Below are 20,252 nucleotides of genomic sequence, written 5' to 3'. Positions count from 1 at the left end.
TTTCTGAATAGTTGGCCATTTACTGACACAAAAAGGGTCAAAGTGATTTGCAGAGGAGATGAATTTTAAATACTATAATTATTTCCTTGGCTGCCCTTTAGACAGAATTTATTTCTTTTTCTTTTCCAGTTAAACCTGAGGTTCCTTTTGACCTGAGTGTCACCTATCGTGAAGGAGCTAATGACTTTGTGGTGACATTTAATACATCACACTTGCAAAAGAAGTATGTAAAAGTTTTAATGCACGATGTAGCTTACCGCCAGGAAAAGGATGAAAACAAGTGGGTGGTATGTAGTTCAACTACATTAACAAAATAAAAACTTACGAATGTTTTCTATTTTGTTGGCCTAGTAGTGCATTTCCCCTGGGAGGGCCCAACAATTTTGCTTTCAAAATCTACCTTCTACTGAAAGAAGCTCCCAATATTGGCCCCACGAAAACCTGGATCTTCTCTGATGCATACTCTTCTAGCTCTGGTTATTTTTTCTGCTCTAATTTTCGTCTTCAGAATGTTTCTACATTAGTGAGTTGGATAACAATATAGATTGAGGCCAAATTAATCCTCTGTATTCAGGGGCCTCAAAACGTGTCATGTCTAGTGCCACTTTCATAGGCAAATCAGGCAAAATGTATATCTGCTTATGATCACCAAGTCGTAGCCACATTCTGGCTTATGAGATTCATGGGACCAGCATGAGGTAAAGAAAAGAGGCATAATGTTTGTCTTTGTTTTGTTTTTATTTTAAAGCCCAAGGTCTTTGTTTTTGAAGTAACAGCTTAATTTTTACCCTTCATAATCAGGAGGGTTACTTAGATGCTCTCTTCATGATTTGTTGAGGTTGGAATGATTTGGCAGTCCCTGAAATTTATTTTGGGGAGGAGGTGGCAGAAGAGTAGAGTGTACCAGGTTATGAGATTTCTCTTAACCCACCAACCTAACTTCTGTTCTTTCTGCACCTCAGACACGAAGAAGAGATGATGATTTCTCTCTCTCAAGGCCTTCTTATTCTTGCTGTCCTGTTTTTTCAGGCCAAGATTGGCCTTGTTTGTTTGCAATGTGATGCAAGATGCCACTTGCATAAATTTAACAACTGCCCAAACCACCTGCTCCCTCCTTCTACTCACCCACCCCACCCTTGATCCTGCCATCTTTCATTATTCATCTGAAAATTGCACCAATCGAAAAGCAACTTAGTGGAGAAAGGAAGGATTATGAATAAATGCTGCCAGGACAATTAGTTAACTAAAAAAAAAAAAAATTTTTTTTTTTTTTGAGACGGAGTCTTGCTCAGTCATCCAGGTTGGAGTGCAACGGCGCTATCTTGGCTCACTGCAACCTCCACCTCCTGGGCTCAAGCAATTCTCCCATCTCAGCCTCCCAAGTACCTGTGATTACGGGCACCCGCCATCATGCCCGGCTAATTTTTGTATTTTTGTAGAGCTGGGGTTTCACCATGTTGGCCAGGCTGGTCTTGAACTCCTCACCTCAGGTGATCTGCCCGCCTTGGCCTCCCAAAGTGCTGGGATTATAGGCATAAGCCACCATGCCGCTCCAAAATTTTTTTTATTATAAAAAATGTAAGCTAAATGCCTAGCCACCTTCATATAGCAACAGCAAAATAACAGATGTTTTAAGGAAATTATATAAAAGTGAAACTCGAAACAAACTAGAAAAATTATAGCCAAATGTTTACATAATCTTGACATGAAGAATATTCTAAGCATCAAAGCTGTAGAAGAAAGGAAAGAATTGAGACATGCGACTACATAAAAAGTAGAGGTTTATGTACATCAACACACACAATAATCAAAAATGCAAATTTAAAAGTAAGCTTAAATTGCCACATGAACAGCTGATAGATGGTTAGTATCATTAATAGATAAAGAACTCTTATAAATCATTAAAAAAATCACAATAGAAAAATGAGCAAAAAATTTGGGAAACATCTCATAAAGCATGGAATAGATAAATTCAATAAATACATGAAAATGAACTAATTATCAACTAAATACAGATATAAATAACAATGGACTTCTTTTTATCTGTCAAATTGATAGAGTGGTTTTTTTTATCTTAAAGCTAATACACTGTGTCGGGAAGACTTGTCTCTATATCACTATTCACAATGTAAAATGGCATCTTCCTGGAGAGAAATGATTCCTGCTCACTAACCTAACCTAATCTTTCATCTCCCCTTAGTATGTGAAAGGATAGAGAGAAAAGAAGAAGATATTGAAGTGTGGAAAGGGAGAGCCTGGGCAGTGCCTAACTCACCTGAATAAGACCCATCATTTCACTCTCCTTCTTGACCACTCACATCCTTTATAAGATCAGATTCTGTCCCTAATTTTGCTGTTGACTCCTTTACATATCAGAGCTCCTTATTCTAACAAATATGAGATAACTTGAGAGAATGCTTATGGGACTAAAGGAATCCCACTTGAAATGATTTTGGAGATTTAGGCAACACCTCTTTTCTCATCCTAAGAATGTAACTGCACTCTCCTCTCTAGCATGTGAATTTATCCAGCACAAAGCTGACACTCCTGCAGAGAAAGCTCCAACCGGCAGCAATGTATGAGATTAAAGTTCGATCCATCCCTGATCACTATTTTAAAGGCTTCTGGAGCGAATGGAGTCCAAGTTACTACTTCAGAACTCCAGAGATCAATAATAGCTCAGGTAAGGAATGGTGGTAGCGTTTTTGTTCTCTCAGAGTGCTTTGCATGTCAAAGTGTGGGAGTAAGTGAGAGGAAGATTGTTGAAACTAACCTGCAAAATAGGACACCCCTGGAGGGCATTCTTACACTTTCTTTGGAGAATGACTTGCCTGCTGTCTTTGCCCCTTTTGTGAAAAACAAGGAAGCAGAGGGAGCAGGGTCCTTATTAGCTGAGAATTAGTACAGGCCATCTGTGTTCCTGGAAGCTGCCATACATTTTGAACAAAATCCCCACTCACTACGTCCAGTTAACCAATTTAGCATGGGACCCCAATGGCTGCTGTCTCTAAGGCCCCTTTAAGAAGCACCTTTATTGGTGTCAGGTATGCAGGCAGGTGTGGCTGTCCTATGTCTCCTTTTCCAGAAGGATGAAGATGTCTTTGGGACTGGAACTGAGAATGTGTAGGAACTGAGACATACCCTCCCTAGAATTTGCAAGAGGGGTGAACATCCCTCTTACCGTCTCCTGCTCTGGCTTTTTTCCCTTGGTAGAAAGTCAAGAAGGGAAGAGAGCATTGGTACCTTTGATTCTAGATCACGTTTACATTTCAAGTGGCAGATGCTCTGGGCCTGGTCACCCAAGTCAATGCCTTTTAAACCAAAATCCCTCCATAAAGCTGTCAAATATTTCTCTTAACTGAAAAGCAACTTTCAGGAAGTAATAAGTGGGCCCACATTCCTAAGTAAATGCAAAGCACCCTGAGACCCTACCCCCAGTGCATGGCTACTGAATGCTCACCACGATCTATTCTTGCTTTCCAGGGGAGACGGATCCTATCTTACTAACCATCAGCATTTTGAGTTTTTTCTCTGTTGCCCTGTTGGTCATCTTGGCCTGTGTGTTATGGAAAAAAAGGTGACCTTCTTCAACTAATAAAGAGGGTGATTGTGTGGGATCATGGACAGTCAGAGCTTGAGCCCCATTTATTGATGAGAAAACCACAAAGGGGATTAAGGCATTTCATGAATTTAGTGCCCAGTATCCCTATCTATCCTCAGCAAATTTCCACGGTTAATTTCATAAGAGGCAAAAATGTATAAACTGGACATTAGGCAAACCCTGTCCCCAAAGTAAGAATTCTGTAATGCAATGTTTCCCAAGCTTTTCTTCCAGTATCTCCTAAAGGTTGCAGAAGCCATCATTCATGGCAAATGCACAATGTACTTGAAGTCGACTTTAAGCATATAAATTCATGGTATTTTGTATTCTAATCCATGCTAAGGCTTTGTTTGTTTCATCATAAAAATGATGTTTTAAACATGCACTCGTTAAGTTACTTACTATTCTAGAAGAATGCCCTTGGCAGAAGGCTACATATCCCCAGGATTACAAATACCCTAATTTGAAAAGTACTGCCTTGAAAGTACTAAGCAATTTCCTGGGTAACTTGAAAATATTCCCACTTCCACCAAAATCAGCTGCTAGAGTTGCTGTCAGTAAAGAGAAGGAATAAAAAGACAACACTTAAATTGGGAGTAAACAACCAAGTCAAATTGTACTTCCATAGCTCCACCAAAACTACCTCCTTGCAAGCCTTGGTGTTCCTTCCCTCTAGGGCTTTTTCCCAGAGGTATATTATTGTCATGTCTTGTTCACAGAATGGATTGATAGCAGTGGTCTCTGGTCCAACCCCTCCTTGAATTGATAGGGCCCCGAGGCCCAGAGAAAGCCAGTCCCTTGACCATGGTCACCCACCTAATTGTGATAGAGCCAAGACTAGAAATCTGTTCTTCTGACTCCAGGCTCAGAATAAGTGGGAAGACTCAGTGTGCCTGTGCCCTCTGCCATTCACTTCATCTATCAGTGTTCTCTGATTTCAGGATTAAGCCTATCGTATGGCCCAGTCTCCCTGATCATAAGAAGACTCTGGAACATCTTTGTAAGAAACCAAGAAAGGTGAGTGCTTTCGGTGCTTGAAAAGTGTTGTGTTGGCAACATCCCAGTGGCCAAGAATGATATTCCAGGACAAGGAACGGTTGAACCTGACCTTTTGGTATTTGATGCATCCTGTAACTAGGGTCCCTCCTAAGACCCTAGCTGCAGTAGGGAACTGAAATGAGATACACATCTCAGAACTTCTGGGCTCCCTGGGGCTGGAGGGCACAGCCAGTGGTCACTTCAAGTCTTGAAGTGTCTCAGAAGCTCCAGAAGCAAAGAGTCCATTGAGGAACATGCGGGCAATTCTGTGACATTCCCTGTCAGAAAACTCTTCAGACTTACTCTTGTACTGAACATTTGGTGGTGTGTCTCTCTGGTGCCATCTTAATGCCTTTTATCCTTTTTCTGTGCAGAATTTAAATGTGAGTTTCAATCCTGAAAGTTTCCTGGACTGCCAGATTCATAGGGTGGATGACATTCAAGCTAGAGATGAAGTGGAAGGTTTTCTGCAAGATACGTTTCCTCAGCAACTAGAAGAATCTGAGAAGCAGAGGCTTGGAGGGGATGTGCAGAGCCCCAACTGCCCATCTGGGGATGTAGTCATCACCCCAGAAAGTTTTGGAAGAGATTCATCCCTCACATGCCTGCCTGGGAATGTCAGTGCATGTGATATCCCTATTCTCTCCTCTTCCAGGTCCCTAGACTGCAAGGAGAGTGGCAATAATGGGCCTCATGTGTACCAGGACCTCCTGCTTAGCCTTGGGACTACAAACAGCACCCTTCCCCCTCCATTTTCTCTCCAATCCGGAATCCTGACATTGAACCCAGTTGCTCAGGGTCAGCCCATTCTTACTTCCCTGGGATCAAATCAAGAAGAAGCATATGTCACCATGTCCAGCTTCTACCAAAACCAGTGAAGCGTAAGAAACCCAGACTGAACTTACCGTGAGCGACAAAGATGATTTAAAGGGGAAGTCTAGAGTTCCTAGTCTCCCTCACAGCACAGAGAAGACAAACTTAGCAAAACTCCACTACACAGTCTGCAGGATTCTGAAACATTGCTTTGACCACTCTTCCTGAGTTCAGTGGCACTCAACAGTTTAGACCAAACCTAGGTCTCTGATACCTTATTCACAGAGGTTCTTTGAAGTATTTATTGTTATTTTCTTTGACTTATGGGAAAATTGGGACACAAGAAGACAGGTAAATTACCCAACTTCACACGTTAAGTCAGAACTGGGAGCCGTAATTTTGTATCACTCGTGTAAAATGAGGCAAGAGCATGCTGCTTCTATCATGTGGATTTGGTCACAAGGTTTAAGGTGACCCAGTGATTCAGCTTTTTTTTAAAAAAAAAAAAAGAGGAAAGAATGAAAGAGTAAAGGAAATGATTGAGGACTGAGGAAGGCAGGAAGAGAGCATGAGGGGAAAGAAAGAAAGAAAAATAAAAAATGATAGTTGCCATTATTAGGATTTAATATATATCCAGTGCTTTGCAAGTGCTCTGCACACCTTGTCTCACTCCATCCTGACAATAATCCTGGGAGGTGTGTGCAATTACTATGACTACTCTCTTTTTTATAGATCATTAAATTCAGAACTAAGGAGTTAAGTAACTTGTCCAAGTTGTTCACACAGTGAAGGGTGTGGCCAAGATACAATGGCTGGGAATCTAACTGCAGTTCCCTGAGCCGTGTGCCTTTCTCTTCACTGAGGACTGCCCCATTCTTGAGTGCCAAACCTCACTAGTAACAGGGTGTGCCTCGATAATTTATGATCCAAACTGAGTCAGTTTGGAAAGTGAAAGGGGAACTTACATATAATCCCTCCAGGACAATGAGCAGAAACTAGGACTGCCCCCAGACAAATGTGAACATATATAAGGTCAATTAAATTAAAATGGCTATGAGAAAGAAAGAGGGGGAGAAACGGTCTTGCGGGTGTGAAGTCCCATGACCAGCCATATCAAGAGAAGGTAAAGAAGACAAGAAAAAGCCTTTGATTTGATTTCATTTTTCTGAAAATAAACTCAAGAGGGAATAAATTAGAAACTCACAATTTCTCTTGTTTGTTACCAAGACTGTGATTCTCTTGCTGCTACCACCCAACTGCATCCGTCCATGATCTCAGAGGAACCTGTCGCTGACCCTGGACACGGGTACGTTTGATGAGTGAGAGGAGGCATGACCCCTCCTATGTGTATAGACACTACCCCAACCTACATTCATCCCCAAATTGTCCCAAGTTCTCCAGCAATAGATGCTGCCACAAACTTCAGAGAGAAAGAGTTACAAGTACATGCAACAAGTGAACTGACTGTGGCTACATTCTTGAAGATATACAGAAGAGACGTATTATTAATGCTTGACATTTATCATCTTGCCTTTCTTGGTCTAGATTGACTTCTAATGACTAGCTCAAAGTCAAGGCAACTGAGTAATGTCAGCTCAGGGAAGTGCAGCAAACCCCTGTCCCGCAGGCCTCCAAACCCTGGCTGTGCACAGACCACAAAGGGCAAATGCTGCACAGAAAACTAGAGAAGGGGTCATAGGTCCAGGGTTTTGTTTGAGATTTGTTGTTACTGTTTTTCTGTTTTGAATTTTCTTCTTTGTTCTGTTTTTACTTTATTTAGGGGGACTAGGTGTTTCTGATCTTTTAGTTTTCTTGTTTGTTTTGTTTTGTGTTGTCTGTGAATGGGGTTTTAACTGTGGATGAATGGGCCTTATCTGTTGACTTAAAGGACTGGTAAAATCAGACCATCTTGTTTTTCAGGTGAATATTTTACTTTCTGAAGTACTCTCCTCTGCACCAGCAGTAATAAATACAATGCCATAATCCCTTAGGTTTCCTAGTGCTTTTGCAATTTTCAAAGCACTTCCATAAGCATTCCTTCCACCTCCTTGATAGGCATTTATGGAAAGCCTGCTACATGTCAATCATACTGTTAGGCACAGGGGACCTAAAGACAAATAAAAGCATGGCATTCTGCCTCATAAATTGCAAAACGTAATGAAAGTGACAGCTTGGTAAACAAATTATTATTATATTATAAAATGCTATAAAAGAGCCATATTGAAAGTGCCCTGTTAGAGGCAGGGCAAATGCCACAAAAAAATGATGTAAATTTACATGGAGGAAAAGTAGAATCTTCCTGGTTTGTAGGCAGCAGAACACATTTTTCGTCAGTGGGCAGGTGATCTTTACCTTTTGTAGAAATGAGAGTCAAGTCTCAAATAGGAGGCTCCACAAAATCTCATGCCAAACCTAGGTCTCTGATGCCTTATTCACAGAGGTTCTTTGAAGTATTTATTGTTATCTTCTTTGACTTATGGGAAAATGGGGACACAAGAAGACAGGTAAATTACCCAACCTCACACATTAAGTCAGAACTGGGAGCCGTAATTTTGTATCCCTGGTGTAAATAGAAAATCTCTCGAAGATGAGATGACCATAGAGAAACATTGAGATATCTCCAGCTCTAAAATCCTTTGTCTCAATGTTGTTTGACATATGTTATCACTGGAATTTAGTGTCTGAGCATCTATCTGTTACTATAGTATTTAAAATGCATGTATTATAATCGTATAATCATAACTGCTGTTAATTCTTGATTATATACCTAGGGACAGTGTGTAATGTAAGATTACTAATTGGTTCTGCCCAATCTCCTTTCAGAATTTTGTTAGGAAAAAAATAAACCTCCTGATCAGAGACAATGCATTAATCAGAAGTGTAAACTGCCAGTTCTATATAGCATGAAATGAAAAGACAACTAATTTAGTCCAACAACCATGACTGGGTCTAGGGCACCCAGGCTAATTCAGCTGATTTCCTACCAGCCTTTGCTTCTTCCTTCAATGTGGTTTCCATGGGAATTTGCTTCAGAAAAGCCAAGTATGGGCTGTTTCGGAGGTGCATACCTGCATTTTCTTAGCTCTTCTAGAGGGGCTACGAGACTTCTAGAGGGGCCAGGAAGAATATGTGGCAGAACTCCTGGAAATGATGCAAATTAGGTGGGATTTTTGTCAGCTCCGTGGTTTATTGTTAGGATTATTCTTTAAAATATCCATTGTTCACTACAGTGACGATCTCTGATTTGACCATATACTATCCACATGCATTACGAACATTTCGCAGAGCTGCTTAGTGTGTAAGTGTACAATGTATGTAACCATCTCATATTTAATTAAATACTATGGAACTCTTCATGGCGTGCCTGTCTTCTCTGGCAACTGTGGCTAGAGGGATTCCCAGAATGGACCACATGTCTCTTCAGCTCCTGAAAACTCACCTCCCCATGAGTCCATGGAAAAAATTGTCTTCCACAAAACCAGTCCCTGGTCCTAAAAAGGTTGAGAACCACTGCACTAGAAGACAGCCTACTAGTGGTTAAGTCTCAATGTGTCAATGTATTTAACAGAGAGAACAGAGAGTGTTGCTTCACTCAACAGGTGGTTCAGTGGAAGCCCTGCATGGACACCTATTTCACTCGATATACCTAGTCCCTACAGTCTGCAGAGTGGCTGGAGATTAGGCTTGGCAGAATTGGTGGGGGCCAATGATTAAGCATTTGGCATGCCAGCCTAAGAAGTTGTCATCTATTTTGAAGAAAATAGAGGTGCTTGGCAGGATTTTAATCAGGCATGTGATGTGAAATATACATTTTCTGTGCATGTGTGTATCAGGTTTTAGGAAGGAATCTTAATTCAGTAGGATACAAATATAAAATAATTCTGACATTTCTTTAATTACTCATCTCTAAAGATGCTCCATTGAATATCCCTTTCTGAAGTAGATTCCTTTAAGTCACCAAAGCTTAATTCATCTAGTTTTAAATTGCAGTCTTATATTCTAATTAAAGCCACACAAAGGCTTGTGGTGAGGGGAACTTGGAAAGAAAGGAAGATAATAGCTTCTGTTCTCTTGACTCCTCCCCCTTCTTGGCCTCTTCCTCCTCCCTTCTTCCTCCTCTTTCCCTTTCCCCTCCCCCCCTACTTTTTCTTGTTCTTGTTCTTCCTCTTCCTACTTCTTTCTTTTTCTAACAGCTTAAAACACCACACATTTCCTATCTCACAGCCTCTGTGGGTCAGAAGTCTGGGCATGGCTTGGCTGAGTCCTCAGCAAGGCTGCAATCAAAATGCTGGCCCAGCCTTGCTTCTCTTCCAGAGGCTCCATTGGCATTGGGTCCATTTCCAAACTTACTTAGGTTATGGCAGAATTTATTTTCTTGTGCTTGTAAAACTGAGCGCTCCAGCTTCCTGATAGCTCTCACTCTTGGCTCCTAAAGTTCACCCACAGCATCTTGTCGTATGATCCTCTTCATAAGCTTTTTTTTTTTTTTTTGACAGAGTCTTGCTCTGTTGCCCCAGCTGCTGGAATGCAGTGGCGCAATCTCTGCTGACTGCAACCTTTGCCTTCCAGGTTCAGGAGATTTTCCTGCCTCAGTCTCCCAAGTAGCTAGAATTATAGGTGCACGCCACCATGCCAGGCTAATTTTTGTATTTTTTTTTAATGGAGATGGGGTTTCGCCATGTTGGACAAGCTGGTCTCAAACTCCTGACCTCAGGTGATCCACCCGCATTGGCCTCCCAAAGTGCTGGGATTACAGGCATGAGCCACTGTGCCTGGCCCATAAGCTCTCTTTCAACAAAAGCTTGCTTCTTCAAAGCCAGCAAGGGAGAGTGGGTCTACTAGCAAAATGGTGTCTTATATAAGTGATATGACCACAGGCGTGACATTCCATCATCTTGGCACATTCTTTTGGTTAGAAGCAAGTCAGAGGTCCCATCCGTACTCAAGGGGAGGGGATTATACAAAGACAAGGTTCTCAGGAGTTGGCGATCACAAGGGCCACATTAAAGCCTGTTTGACACACAAGCTAACTTAGTCATGCCATTTTTAGTTCAGTCTCTTGTTAAATCTTTAGTCAAATTCAGATTTCTTCTCCTCTCATTCTCCTGAGAGTTTTAGATACATGGTGTTATGAATTGAGTTGTGTCCCCCCAAAATTCATATGTTGAATTCTTAACATGCAGTAGCTCGGAATGTGACTTTATTTGGAGATAGTTTCTTTAAATAGGTAATCAATTTAAAATGTCATTAGGGTGCAGCATAATCCAGTATGACTGGTGTCCTTATAAAAAAAAAAGGAAAATTTAGAGATAGACATGCACATAGGGAAAACATCATGTGAAAAATGAAGGCAGAGATCAGGGGTGATATTTTTAAAAGACAATAAGCATCAAAGATGGTTAGAAAATCATCAGTAGCTAAGAAAGAGGCATGGGACAGATTCTCCCCACAGCTCTCACAAGGAACCAACTCTGCTAGCACCTTGATCTCAAACTTCTAGGCTCCAGAACTGTGAGACAATAAATCTCTTGTTTAAGCTACTCAGTCTGTGGTGCTTTGCTATGACAGCCCTAGAAAATGAATGCACATAGTACTGGGAGAAGGAATCTGGGGCCATGTGACTTCTTTGGACTCCCCTGAGCTCTAGGCTTCCTGTCTTGTCTGTGGCTGGTGTACCCTGTGTTGTGTCTACTGCTAACGTGTCAGGGCCCATCATGTTCCTTTGAATGTGGATGATCCACATCCTGTCTATTAACTGGGTCTCTATGTGTTGTCCAGGAAGCTTCTTTCAGCCTCTAGACCTCTCTGCCTCTTCAAGCATGGGAAATAGTTGGATCAAATTTCCTCTTTAGAATGATCCCCCTGGTGAAGGAAGAGAATAGGTCATATGACAGCTAGACTACAGCCAGGACAGATGGACTTTTGTGACCTCTATTCCTGCTTAGGGGATGCCACATCAGGTCCAAGGTGAGCCTGAGGCTAAGACCAAGTTGGTCTTTGTGCCACCTTTATCTCCTTGTCAGAAAAGCTCTTCCTTCTTCTCTGCCACTGTTCCATCTACCAGTACTTACTAGTTACTAAATATCTGAATATCTGTTTCATTCCGAGAATAACACAGATACTAGTACATGTGGGGCTCCAGGGAAATCCCTAGGCCCCGGAAAGAGAAGCTTGCAGTTAATAGCTTTCTGGGTGTCTTCTTACTGATTGGCCAAGAGATAAGCTAGAGCTTGAGTGAAGGGCTTTTATCCTTTTCCTCCACAACATCTTATAATATGGAATCAGCCAGCCTGCCTGTCCCAAGGCCTTTGTTCTTGCTGCTCTCTCCATCTCAAACGTGGTTTCTCTGGATCTTTGTGTGGCCGGCTCCTTCTTATTTTCCAGGTCCTAGCTTCTATGTAACCTCCACAGAAGTGGTCATTCTGATGAAAACAAGACCCTCCTCCTGATAGTCTCTATCATGCCTCCCCATTTATTTCCTCCAAAACCCCTTCCTCAATATTAACTACCAATTATTAATCACTAATTCATTACTAATTATTAATCACTAATTCATTACTAATTATTAATAATTAATTTATTTTTGCTGATTGTTCTTATTGCCTCTCTCTGATTCTAAAATTCAAGTTCCATGCAAGTTCCACTACCTGTATTATTCTTGGAATAAAACAAATATTTAGTAAGTACTGGTAGATGGAAGGGAGGAAGAAAAGGAAGAGCTATTCTGACAAAGAGAAAGATGGCACAAAGAACCACTTGGTCTTAGTCTCAGATTCACCTTTGACCTGGTTGTGGTGTCCCCTAAGTGGGTACAGCAGTCACAAAAGTCCATCTGACCCTGCCCTAGTCTGGCTGTCATATGACCTATCCCCCACCCCCACTGGGAGTATCTTTCTAAAGAGGAAATCTGATCAAGCTACCTCCCTAACTAAAATCTCTTAGTGGCTTTCCAGCATGGCACGTGACATAGCTTGGATTCTTGTCCCCATCCAAATCTCATGATAAAATGTAATCCCCAGTATTGGAGGTGGACCCTGGTGAAAGCACCATCCCCTTGGTGCTGTTCTCTCAAGAGTGAGTGAGATCTCACAAGATCTGGTTGTTTTAAAAGTGTGTGGCACCTCTTCCTACCCTTGCTCCTGCTTTCACCATGTGATGTGCCTGCTCCCCCTTTGCGTTCCACCATGATTGTAAGTTTCCTGAGGCGTCCTTAGAAGCCAAGCAGATCTTAGCACCATGCTTCCTGTAAACCCTACAGAACCATGATCCAATTAAGCCTCTTTTCTTTATAAATTATCCAGTCCCAGGCATTTATTTATAGTAATGCAAGAATGAACTAACACAGCATGGAAGGCTCTTGATGACCTAGTGTATTACTTTCTTGTGGCTACTGTAATAAATTGTCACAACTTAGTGGCCTAAAACAACACAAATTTATTTATTCTCCTGCAGATCAGGCACCAGAAGTCCAAAATCAGTCTTCTGGGGCAAAAATCCAGGTGTCAACAGGGCTGTGATACTTCTGAAGACTGCAGGGAGAATCCATTTCCAGCTTTTTTCATCCACCAGAGGCCACCTGTATTCCCTATCCCACAACTCCTAGCCCTTCTTCTATCTTTGAAGTGGATTATTTCATCCCCTCTTTCTATCATGACAATGCCCTCTTGCCTTATAAGATTCCTTGTGATTACACTGGGTCCACCTGCATAATCAAGGCTAATCTCTCCATCTGGAGATCTTAACATAATCACATCTACAAAGACCCTTTGGCCATTGAAGTAACATATTTATATGTTTTCATTATTAGGATATGGGATACTTTTGTCAGGGACAGGGATTGCTCAGCCTACCTTTTTTTCTTCACCTTTTGCCACCACTCTCAGCCTGTGGTCTCAGTTGCCAGCCTTTGCACTTGCTACCCCCATTGTCTGGGTAGTTCATACCAGTCCCTCAAGACTAGCCTCAGGCATTGCCTCTTCTGGGAGGACATCCTCTTACAGGCCAGGATATGACTCATGGGTGCATTCCTAATAGCACTTCACTTATTTCTACTGTCACCACACTGATTTGTAATTACTTGATTTGTCTGACTCTTCTGGGGGCTTGTAAGCATTCTGGCACAGAGAACTATGACTTACTGGGGCTTACATCTCTTGCTAAACACAGTACCTAAAATTTAGTAGGCATTCCCTCATAAACATTGAATGAATGAATCAAAGAATGAATAAACATTTAGGAAATGATGTTGTGTTGGTCAACTTCTTTCCTCATCACTGCTAAAGATAAAAGAATGCCAAGCCAGGTTGTTCAGACAGAAGCAAGTTCCACTTCCCTGAGAGAGGAGCACATCTGGACAGCCATGTGTGAGAAGTCGGTTGCATTCCCCATACACAGTTGCCTTTGCAGCTGTACTCTTAACCACTGTAACCACAGAAGTGGGGAAACAATAGGGTGGGGTGAAGTGAAAAGAAAATTTTCCAAAGCATCATTTATCTAATAAATATAGATATTTAATTGTGTTTTTTCAGTTATTTAGTTTATTTTAGATTCATATGAAAGTCTACCCTAATTTCTGAATTTTAATGGCTTGTGGCATTTGTGTGGGCATTTGTGTGTAGCTTGCAATGACACAGCTGTTCAGACAAAGAAAGCGTGATGCACAAAACCTACTGGGTCCAAGGAACACATTCATGCTCATCAAGACTCAGGTAAAAGTAGTGAAGCAAACAATATGCAAAGCCCCTGAGGATTGAAAAATAAGGCTTAAATACTGAATTGTGCTGAAACACTTGAGTTCATCTGGAGGGCTCCTCAATGGTAAATTGTTAGAACCAATTTGCCTTTACCCTAAGTAAAGATTTTTCATCAAGAAGAGGTGGAAAACTCAGAGACTGAAAAGGACCCTCTTTTTTATGATAAATTAGTTCCTGCAAAGTATGAACTGCACTAGTCGTGAGACAAAAATGCAGAATAATCAGAAAACATTTTATTATTAAGCTTATCCACTGATAGACTGAAATATTACTTTTAGCGCCTAAGAAAGCATTAATTTAATTATAGCTTCAGTAAATGCTATAGTATCAGACTGATAAACCTGTTTGTTACATAATTATAAACTTTCATGAATTTAAGTGTGAAGTTGCCAGTGTAGAATTGAATGATGCTTAAAGCTTTATTTTCTCAAATAAAAAATTTTAATAAAATAAGAGCAGATAAGCTAGGGTCACGCTCAATGGTGAAATTTTAAAAGCACTCCATTATATTGAAGGATAAGACAAAACAAATTCTATTGTCACTTCATTTAACATGGTTCTAGAAATTCTAAGAAATGCAATTAAATAAGAAAACAAAGTAAAAAGCATAAATACTGAATAGAAGAAAATTAAATCATCATTATTGGCAGATAAAATTATTGTACATATGGAAAATACGAGGGAGTCAAGTAGAAAACACACTGCAAGACACAAATACTTTATTAAGGTCTCTGCTTACAATATTTTCATGTTTATTTTTTTAAATTCTTATGGAATCTTTACAACTAAACTATTATTTGGTTGTGTCCTCAAATTAAAAAAAGATAGACGTGTAATGTACCAAGTTGAAGATGCCACTTTCTAATCACATTCTTCAGAATAATCACATTTAATAACTGACATTTAGGCTTCCAGATGCTCTTCTGTGCATACACTATTATTCTAAATATCATGCAGAGAAATAAATGTTGGAGAATAGCCTGCACAATTCCAGAGAAGAAAAGAATTGTGAAGCGACTAACCATACACATGGTTTTAAAATTTGATTCAGCAGGAATTCACAGAACAATCAATGGTATAAAATAGAGAATCTGCGAGTCCAGATCTACGTAATTACAAAAAATTCATCCATTTCTAATCAGTAGCGTTAAAGTGGATTATTTAGCAAATAACATTGGAATAACACACTAGCCATTTGCAAACAAAGAAGAAAGGTAATTGACTTCTTATTTCAAAATAAATTCCACATAACTCAAAGACATAAATAATTTTTAAAATAAAAACAAATGCTAGAATACATGAATGAATCATTTCACATTTTTTGGATGCAAAAAGCATTTCTAGATAAAACGTAAAACCTAAAACCCATAAAAGAAAAGATTGATACGTTTGACTAGATAAAATTTAGAATGCTGGTAATTTCTTTACTAAATTTTAAAAAGTCACAACCAAAAGAAAGATAAAAATAAACTGGAGAAAGACAGTAACACTATGACAAGCAAACTTCTGTTATCCTTATAAGACCCCAGAGTCTTACAAGTCAGCAAGCAAAAGATGAAGAGCCCAAGAAGGAAATGAACACAGCACATTAACAGAAGGCTCACAGAAGAAATAAAACAAACATTAAAAATAGGAAAATGTGCTCAATCTCATTCAGAATAAGCAATGCTGATAAAATAAATGAGATAAATGCTTTGCCCATTAAATTGTGAAAATTATAAAGATCACTAAATTTCAGTGCGAGAAGGGCATAGGAAAATGGGCTTTATCATTTACTGTTAATAGGAACGTAAATTGGTACATACTTTTAAGAGGACAATTTGGAAATACATAACAAAAATTTTAATGTGTATACCTAGAAATTCTATATATAAAATATCTATATATTACTTCTTGTAACTAAGAAGAATTGTAAATCTAAATAAATTATAGTATATTCATACTATGGAATACTAACAAAGCCATTAAAAATTCTTTTAATGTAAAAAAAAAACATTTCCTTCTTAGACTCTTCATCTTTTGCTTGCTGACTTATAAGACTTCGGGTGTTAAGGATAACAGAACTTTGCTTGTCATAATGTTACTATGTTTTTCCAGTTTATTTTTGTCTTTTCTTTTTGTTGTGACTTTTTAAAATTTAGTAATTACCAGCATTCTAAAACTAGCACGGTGGTGCTACATATGCTGATTAAAAAAAAAATGTCTATGTTATTTTGTCAAAAGCTTCTAGCAAGAGAAAACTCTCCAAAAGTCTCTGTCTTTCTCTTACTCCTTTCCCCTGTCATTTCCATGAAAATTCCGAAATGTGCAGTGTATCTATCAGCTATTGCTACATTGATGCTCAACAACAAATCACGCCAAAACACAGCGGCTTTAAGCAACATTTATTCTCACAAATTGTGTTGAATGATCTAGATTGGGCTCTGCTGGGTGATTCTATGATACTACTATCAGCTAGGATGACTCAGGGATCTGAAACTGAAGGGAAGTTAGCTGGGTTCAGCTGGGAATGCCTCTTTTCCGTAAGTTTCCCGTCTTTCTCCAGAGACAAGCAGGCTAACCCAGCTGCCTCTTTTTATAGCAGGGGCATAAGAGGGCAAGCAGAAAAATGCAAGGCTGGCCTACCCATCAATTCCACTTCATTTGATTGGCAAAGAAGGTCATATGACCAAACCCAGAATCAAGGAGTGAAGAAATATATTTCCCCTTGGGTAGAAACTGAAAATCACATGGCAAAATAGGTGGATAGGGGCAGGAGTGAAGAGCCAAGCCATTAGTGCAAAATCCTACAGTTACACATGAGGACAGCGTGGGTTACATTTACAGAAAGACACAAATGTCACCTCCCTATTTGAGGAAGCTCTTCCTATCCCATCCATATTGCAGCAAGACCACAGCCACATGCTTTCCATTACTTTGTGAAATACATTTTGTCTGTATGTGTATTGAGAGATTTTAGAGAAGAAAAAGTATTTGGGTCATGCAAGGACTTCAAAATTCATGGATCTGTTAATCTAATAGCAAAATTATAATCATTTCTTACTGAAATTGTTAACATTAAAAAAATACTGCTCTCTTCAGTGTGAAATGGGAGGTTTTCCCTTTGATATGATTGATCCAGTTGAAATCATATGCATATCTTGGGGCCAATAACAGTCACTAGGAAAATGCCATGAATTTATTGGCTTGGAAATGGCTCACCTTTTCCAGAACTGAGAATGAGATGGGTACCTGGTCAAAATAGGGGTGACAAAGAAGGAAGAAATTAAGAATGTTGGAGAAGAAAACAAGAATGTCTATCATCAGAACGAGTGGTTTTTTTTTTTAATTAGAGAGAAAAAGAGGGAATATTAGAATGAGAATATGCTTAGAAAAAAGTTTGGAAGGCAGTGCTCCAAAACGTTTTCAGTGGTTACTGGCGAAAAGAATGGGATGGCAGTGGATGCATGAAAGTAGGAAACTTCCTCTTATTTCTTTTGTCTTCTTTTTTTTTTGACGGGGGTAGTATATAGATGTTTATATATGTATACATGCATATATATACATATATACATGTGTATACATATATACATATACATATATACATATACATATATACATATACATATGTACATATACATATATACATATACATATGTACATATACATATATACATATACATATGTACATATACATATATACATATACATATGTACATATACATATATACATATACATATGTACATATACATATATACATATACATATGTACATATACATATATACATATACATATGTACATATACATATATACATATACATATGCATATGTACATATGCATATGTACATATACATATGTACATATACATATGTACATATACATATATACATATGCATATATACATATACATATGTACATATGCATATATACATATACATATGTACATATACATATATACATATACATATACATATGTATACATATATACATGAATATGTATACATACATATATGGGAGTATACATATATACATACATATGTATACATACATATATACATATATATGGGAGTATACACATGTCTACATACATATATGTATGTATATATAATTATACAAAATAAAAGTATAAATTAAGTATTAATATAACTCTTACTTAGAATTATTATTCTCATTTTTTCTGTAAAATCCAGACTATAATAACCTTGATAGCAAGATTTTCTATTCTAGAGTCATAATCTGATTTCTCCCTTGTGATATGGATAGTACAACAGTATATTTCAAGATTTCTTATGCTTCAGTATTTTTAGTAATTAATAAATTTCATCACAGTTTATCAAGCCCTTCTTATTATACAAATTGCAGTGACAAATGCTATGGAACAAGATGATACAACATGTTCCTACAAGTCACATCTCTGCTTCTGCACTTTATCTGCTAAATTGTCTTAGTGAAAAATCACATAATGCTGCCAAACGGGGTCCATATAAATTTGTTTTCCTTTATTTGTGCTTGACAGCATTCTTTTCCAATGCCCTCAATGACCATTGTCAAATACACTCACCTTTTACTTTAAGTCTTCCATTGAACCTTGATCTTTCTCATTCCCAGAAAATAAGTTTGCCTATACTTTGAAAAAATGTGGACCATAACTCATGTTTCTGCTCTTATTTCCTATCTCCATCTGCAAACTCAAAACTGGATAAATTCCTGCCTGCTATTCCCCTAGTCTAAGAATAAACTAACCCTTCATCTGTAGAAGACCAAACCAACCACTCATGCCCTTAACTCTATCTCTATCCGTCTCTCTTCCTCCAGAACCTTGCTTCATCAGTCATTTGATCTCTCTTGTTTCTTTGCTTCTATTGTTCTGTTAATTGGCTTTTTACCTTCAATGTTTTCCATTCCATCCAGACGTAAACTTCAGAATCATGTCTGCTAGATTGAACTTCCATGAAGAAGTGTACTATATTTATTTGTTCAAGGCTAGATCCCCAGCACTTAAAGAAGTACTCACTGGTAGCACCTAATATTCAATCAATAAATACATATATTGGTTCAATGAATGAATATCCAACTGCCTATTGGATTTCTCACTTAGATGGACCACAGATACCTCAAAACAGCTCTTCACCTATCCCACTGGCAGCTTTTCAAAGTTGCCATTTTCCAGGTGTGGTAGAGAAGTTCCCAAAATTCAGTGGACTTAAGGGACTCTGAAAAGAAGGATGACCTGTGTGAACTCAGGTTACACACTTCCCACTCCTGCATTGGCTCTGCTTCATATCCAAGAACAGCAGCACAGGCTTAAGTGGGAATCCCAAGAAAGACAGCCTACATTTCTGCCAGCAAGCTCGAATGGGACAAGACTGCAAAATTTGAATGTCGGAGAAAATAAGGTAGTATTTCTTATACATCTGACTAATGGACTGTGATATAAAGATGCATATACACGTAGCAAAAGAGGCACAGAAATGAAAGAGCAAGTCAATTTTGCTGAAAGGTCGAGGAAAGCTTTGTAAAGGCTTTAACTTTTGCACAGGACCTTGAAATATGAGCCAGTTTAGTAAATAGTGACTTAGCTTGTTATTGTATTTCAGCCCCAGCTAGGTGTACTGCAATTCAGTCCTGGCACTCACCACCCAGAGTTAGCAACACTCTTACAAGTTAAAGGAAATAATACTCAACAAGACTATTTTTACTTTAGAAACTTTCCTCTTACTTTGGGGGTCCCCGGGCTATCCATACTTCTTCTGCATTAGTCAGTGTTCTGTAGAGAAGTACAATCCATAGTGTGTGTGTATCAGTGGGGAGAGAGAGATATTTATTTTAACAAATTGGATCATGTGATTGTGAGGGCTGGCAAGTCTGAGATCTGTACAGCAAGTTGGCCAGCTGGAAATTCAGGTAAAAGCTAATGTTGCAGTTTTGAGTCCAAATTCTGCAGAGCATGTCAGGCAAGGTGGAAACTCTGGCAGGGTTTCTATATTGCAGTCTTGAGTTTATAACCAGCTAGTAAGAAGTAGAGGTTCCTACAACCTGTACTAATCCCATTAATGAGGGCTCTG

At 39.0% G+C, this 20,252-nt stretch overlaps 1 protein-coding gene across 6 annotated transcripts in view; it reads left to right on the top strand.

Moving 5' to 3' along the window:
* Positions 1-8,806, top strand: part of IL7R (interleukin 7 receptor) — a 28,260-nt gene extending 19,454 nt beyond the window's left edge. For 5 of the 6 annotated variants that reach the window (XM_055245841.2, XM_063619910.1, XM_063619909.1 and 2 more), the window contains 5 exons: positions 130-287; positions 2,515-2,683; positions 3,484-3,577; positions 4,543-4,618; positions 5,014-8,806. In XM_055245841.2, the coding sequence (XP_055101816.1) occupies positions 130-287; positions 2,515-2,683; positions 3,484-3,577; positions 4,543-4,618; positions 5,014-5,517 (1,001 nt within the window). In that variant the 3' untranslated portion in view covers positions 5,518-8,806. Of the gene's footprint in view, positions 1-129; positions 288-2,514; positions 2,684-3,483; positions 3,578-4,542; positions 4,623-5,013 lie in introns of those variants that run through there. The other variant, XM_055245842.2, reaches the window with a different exon arrangement.
* The last annotated feature ends 11,446 nt before the right edge of the window (positions 8,807-20,252 follow it).

The sequence above is a fragment of the Symphalangus syndactylus genome, chromosome 16, assembly GCF_028878055.3.
Source record: "Symphalangus syndactylus isolate Jambi chromosome 16, NHGRI_mSymSyn1-v2.1_pri, whole genome shotgun sequence".
Classification (NCBI taxonomy): Eukaryota; Metazoa; Chordata; class Mammalia; order Primates; family Hylobatidae; genus Symphalangus; species Symphalangus syndactylus.
Note: the sequence above shows the minus strand (reverse complement) of the source record. Positions and strands in the feature narration are given on the sequence as shown.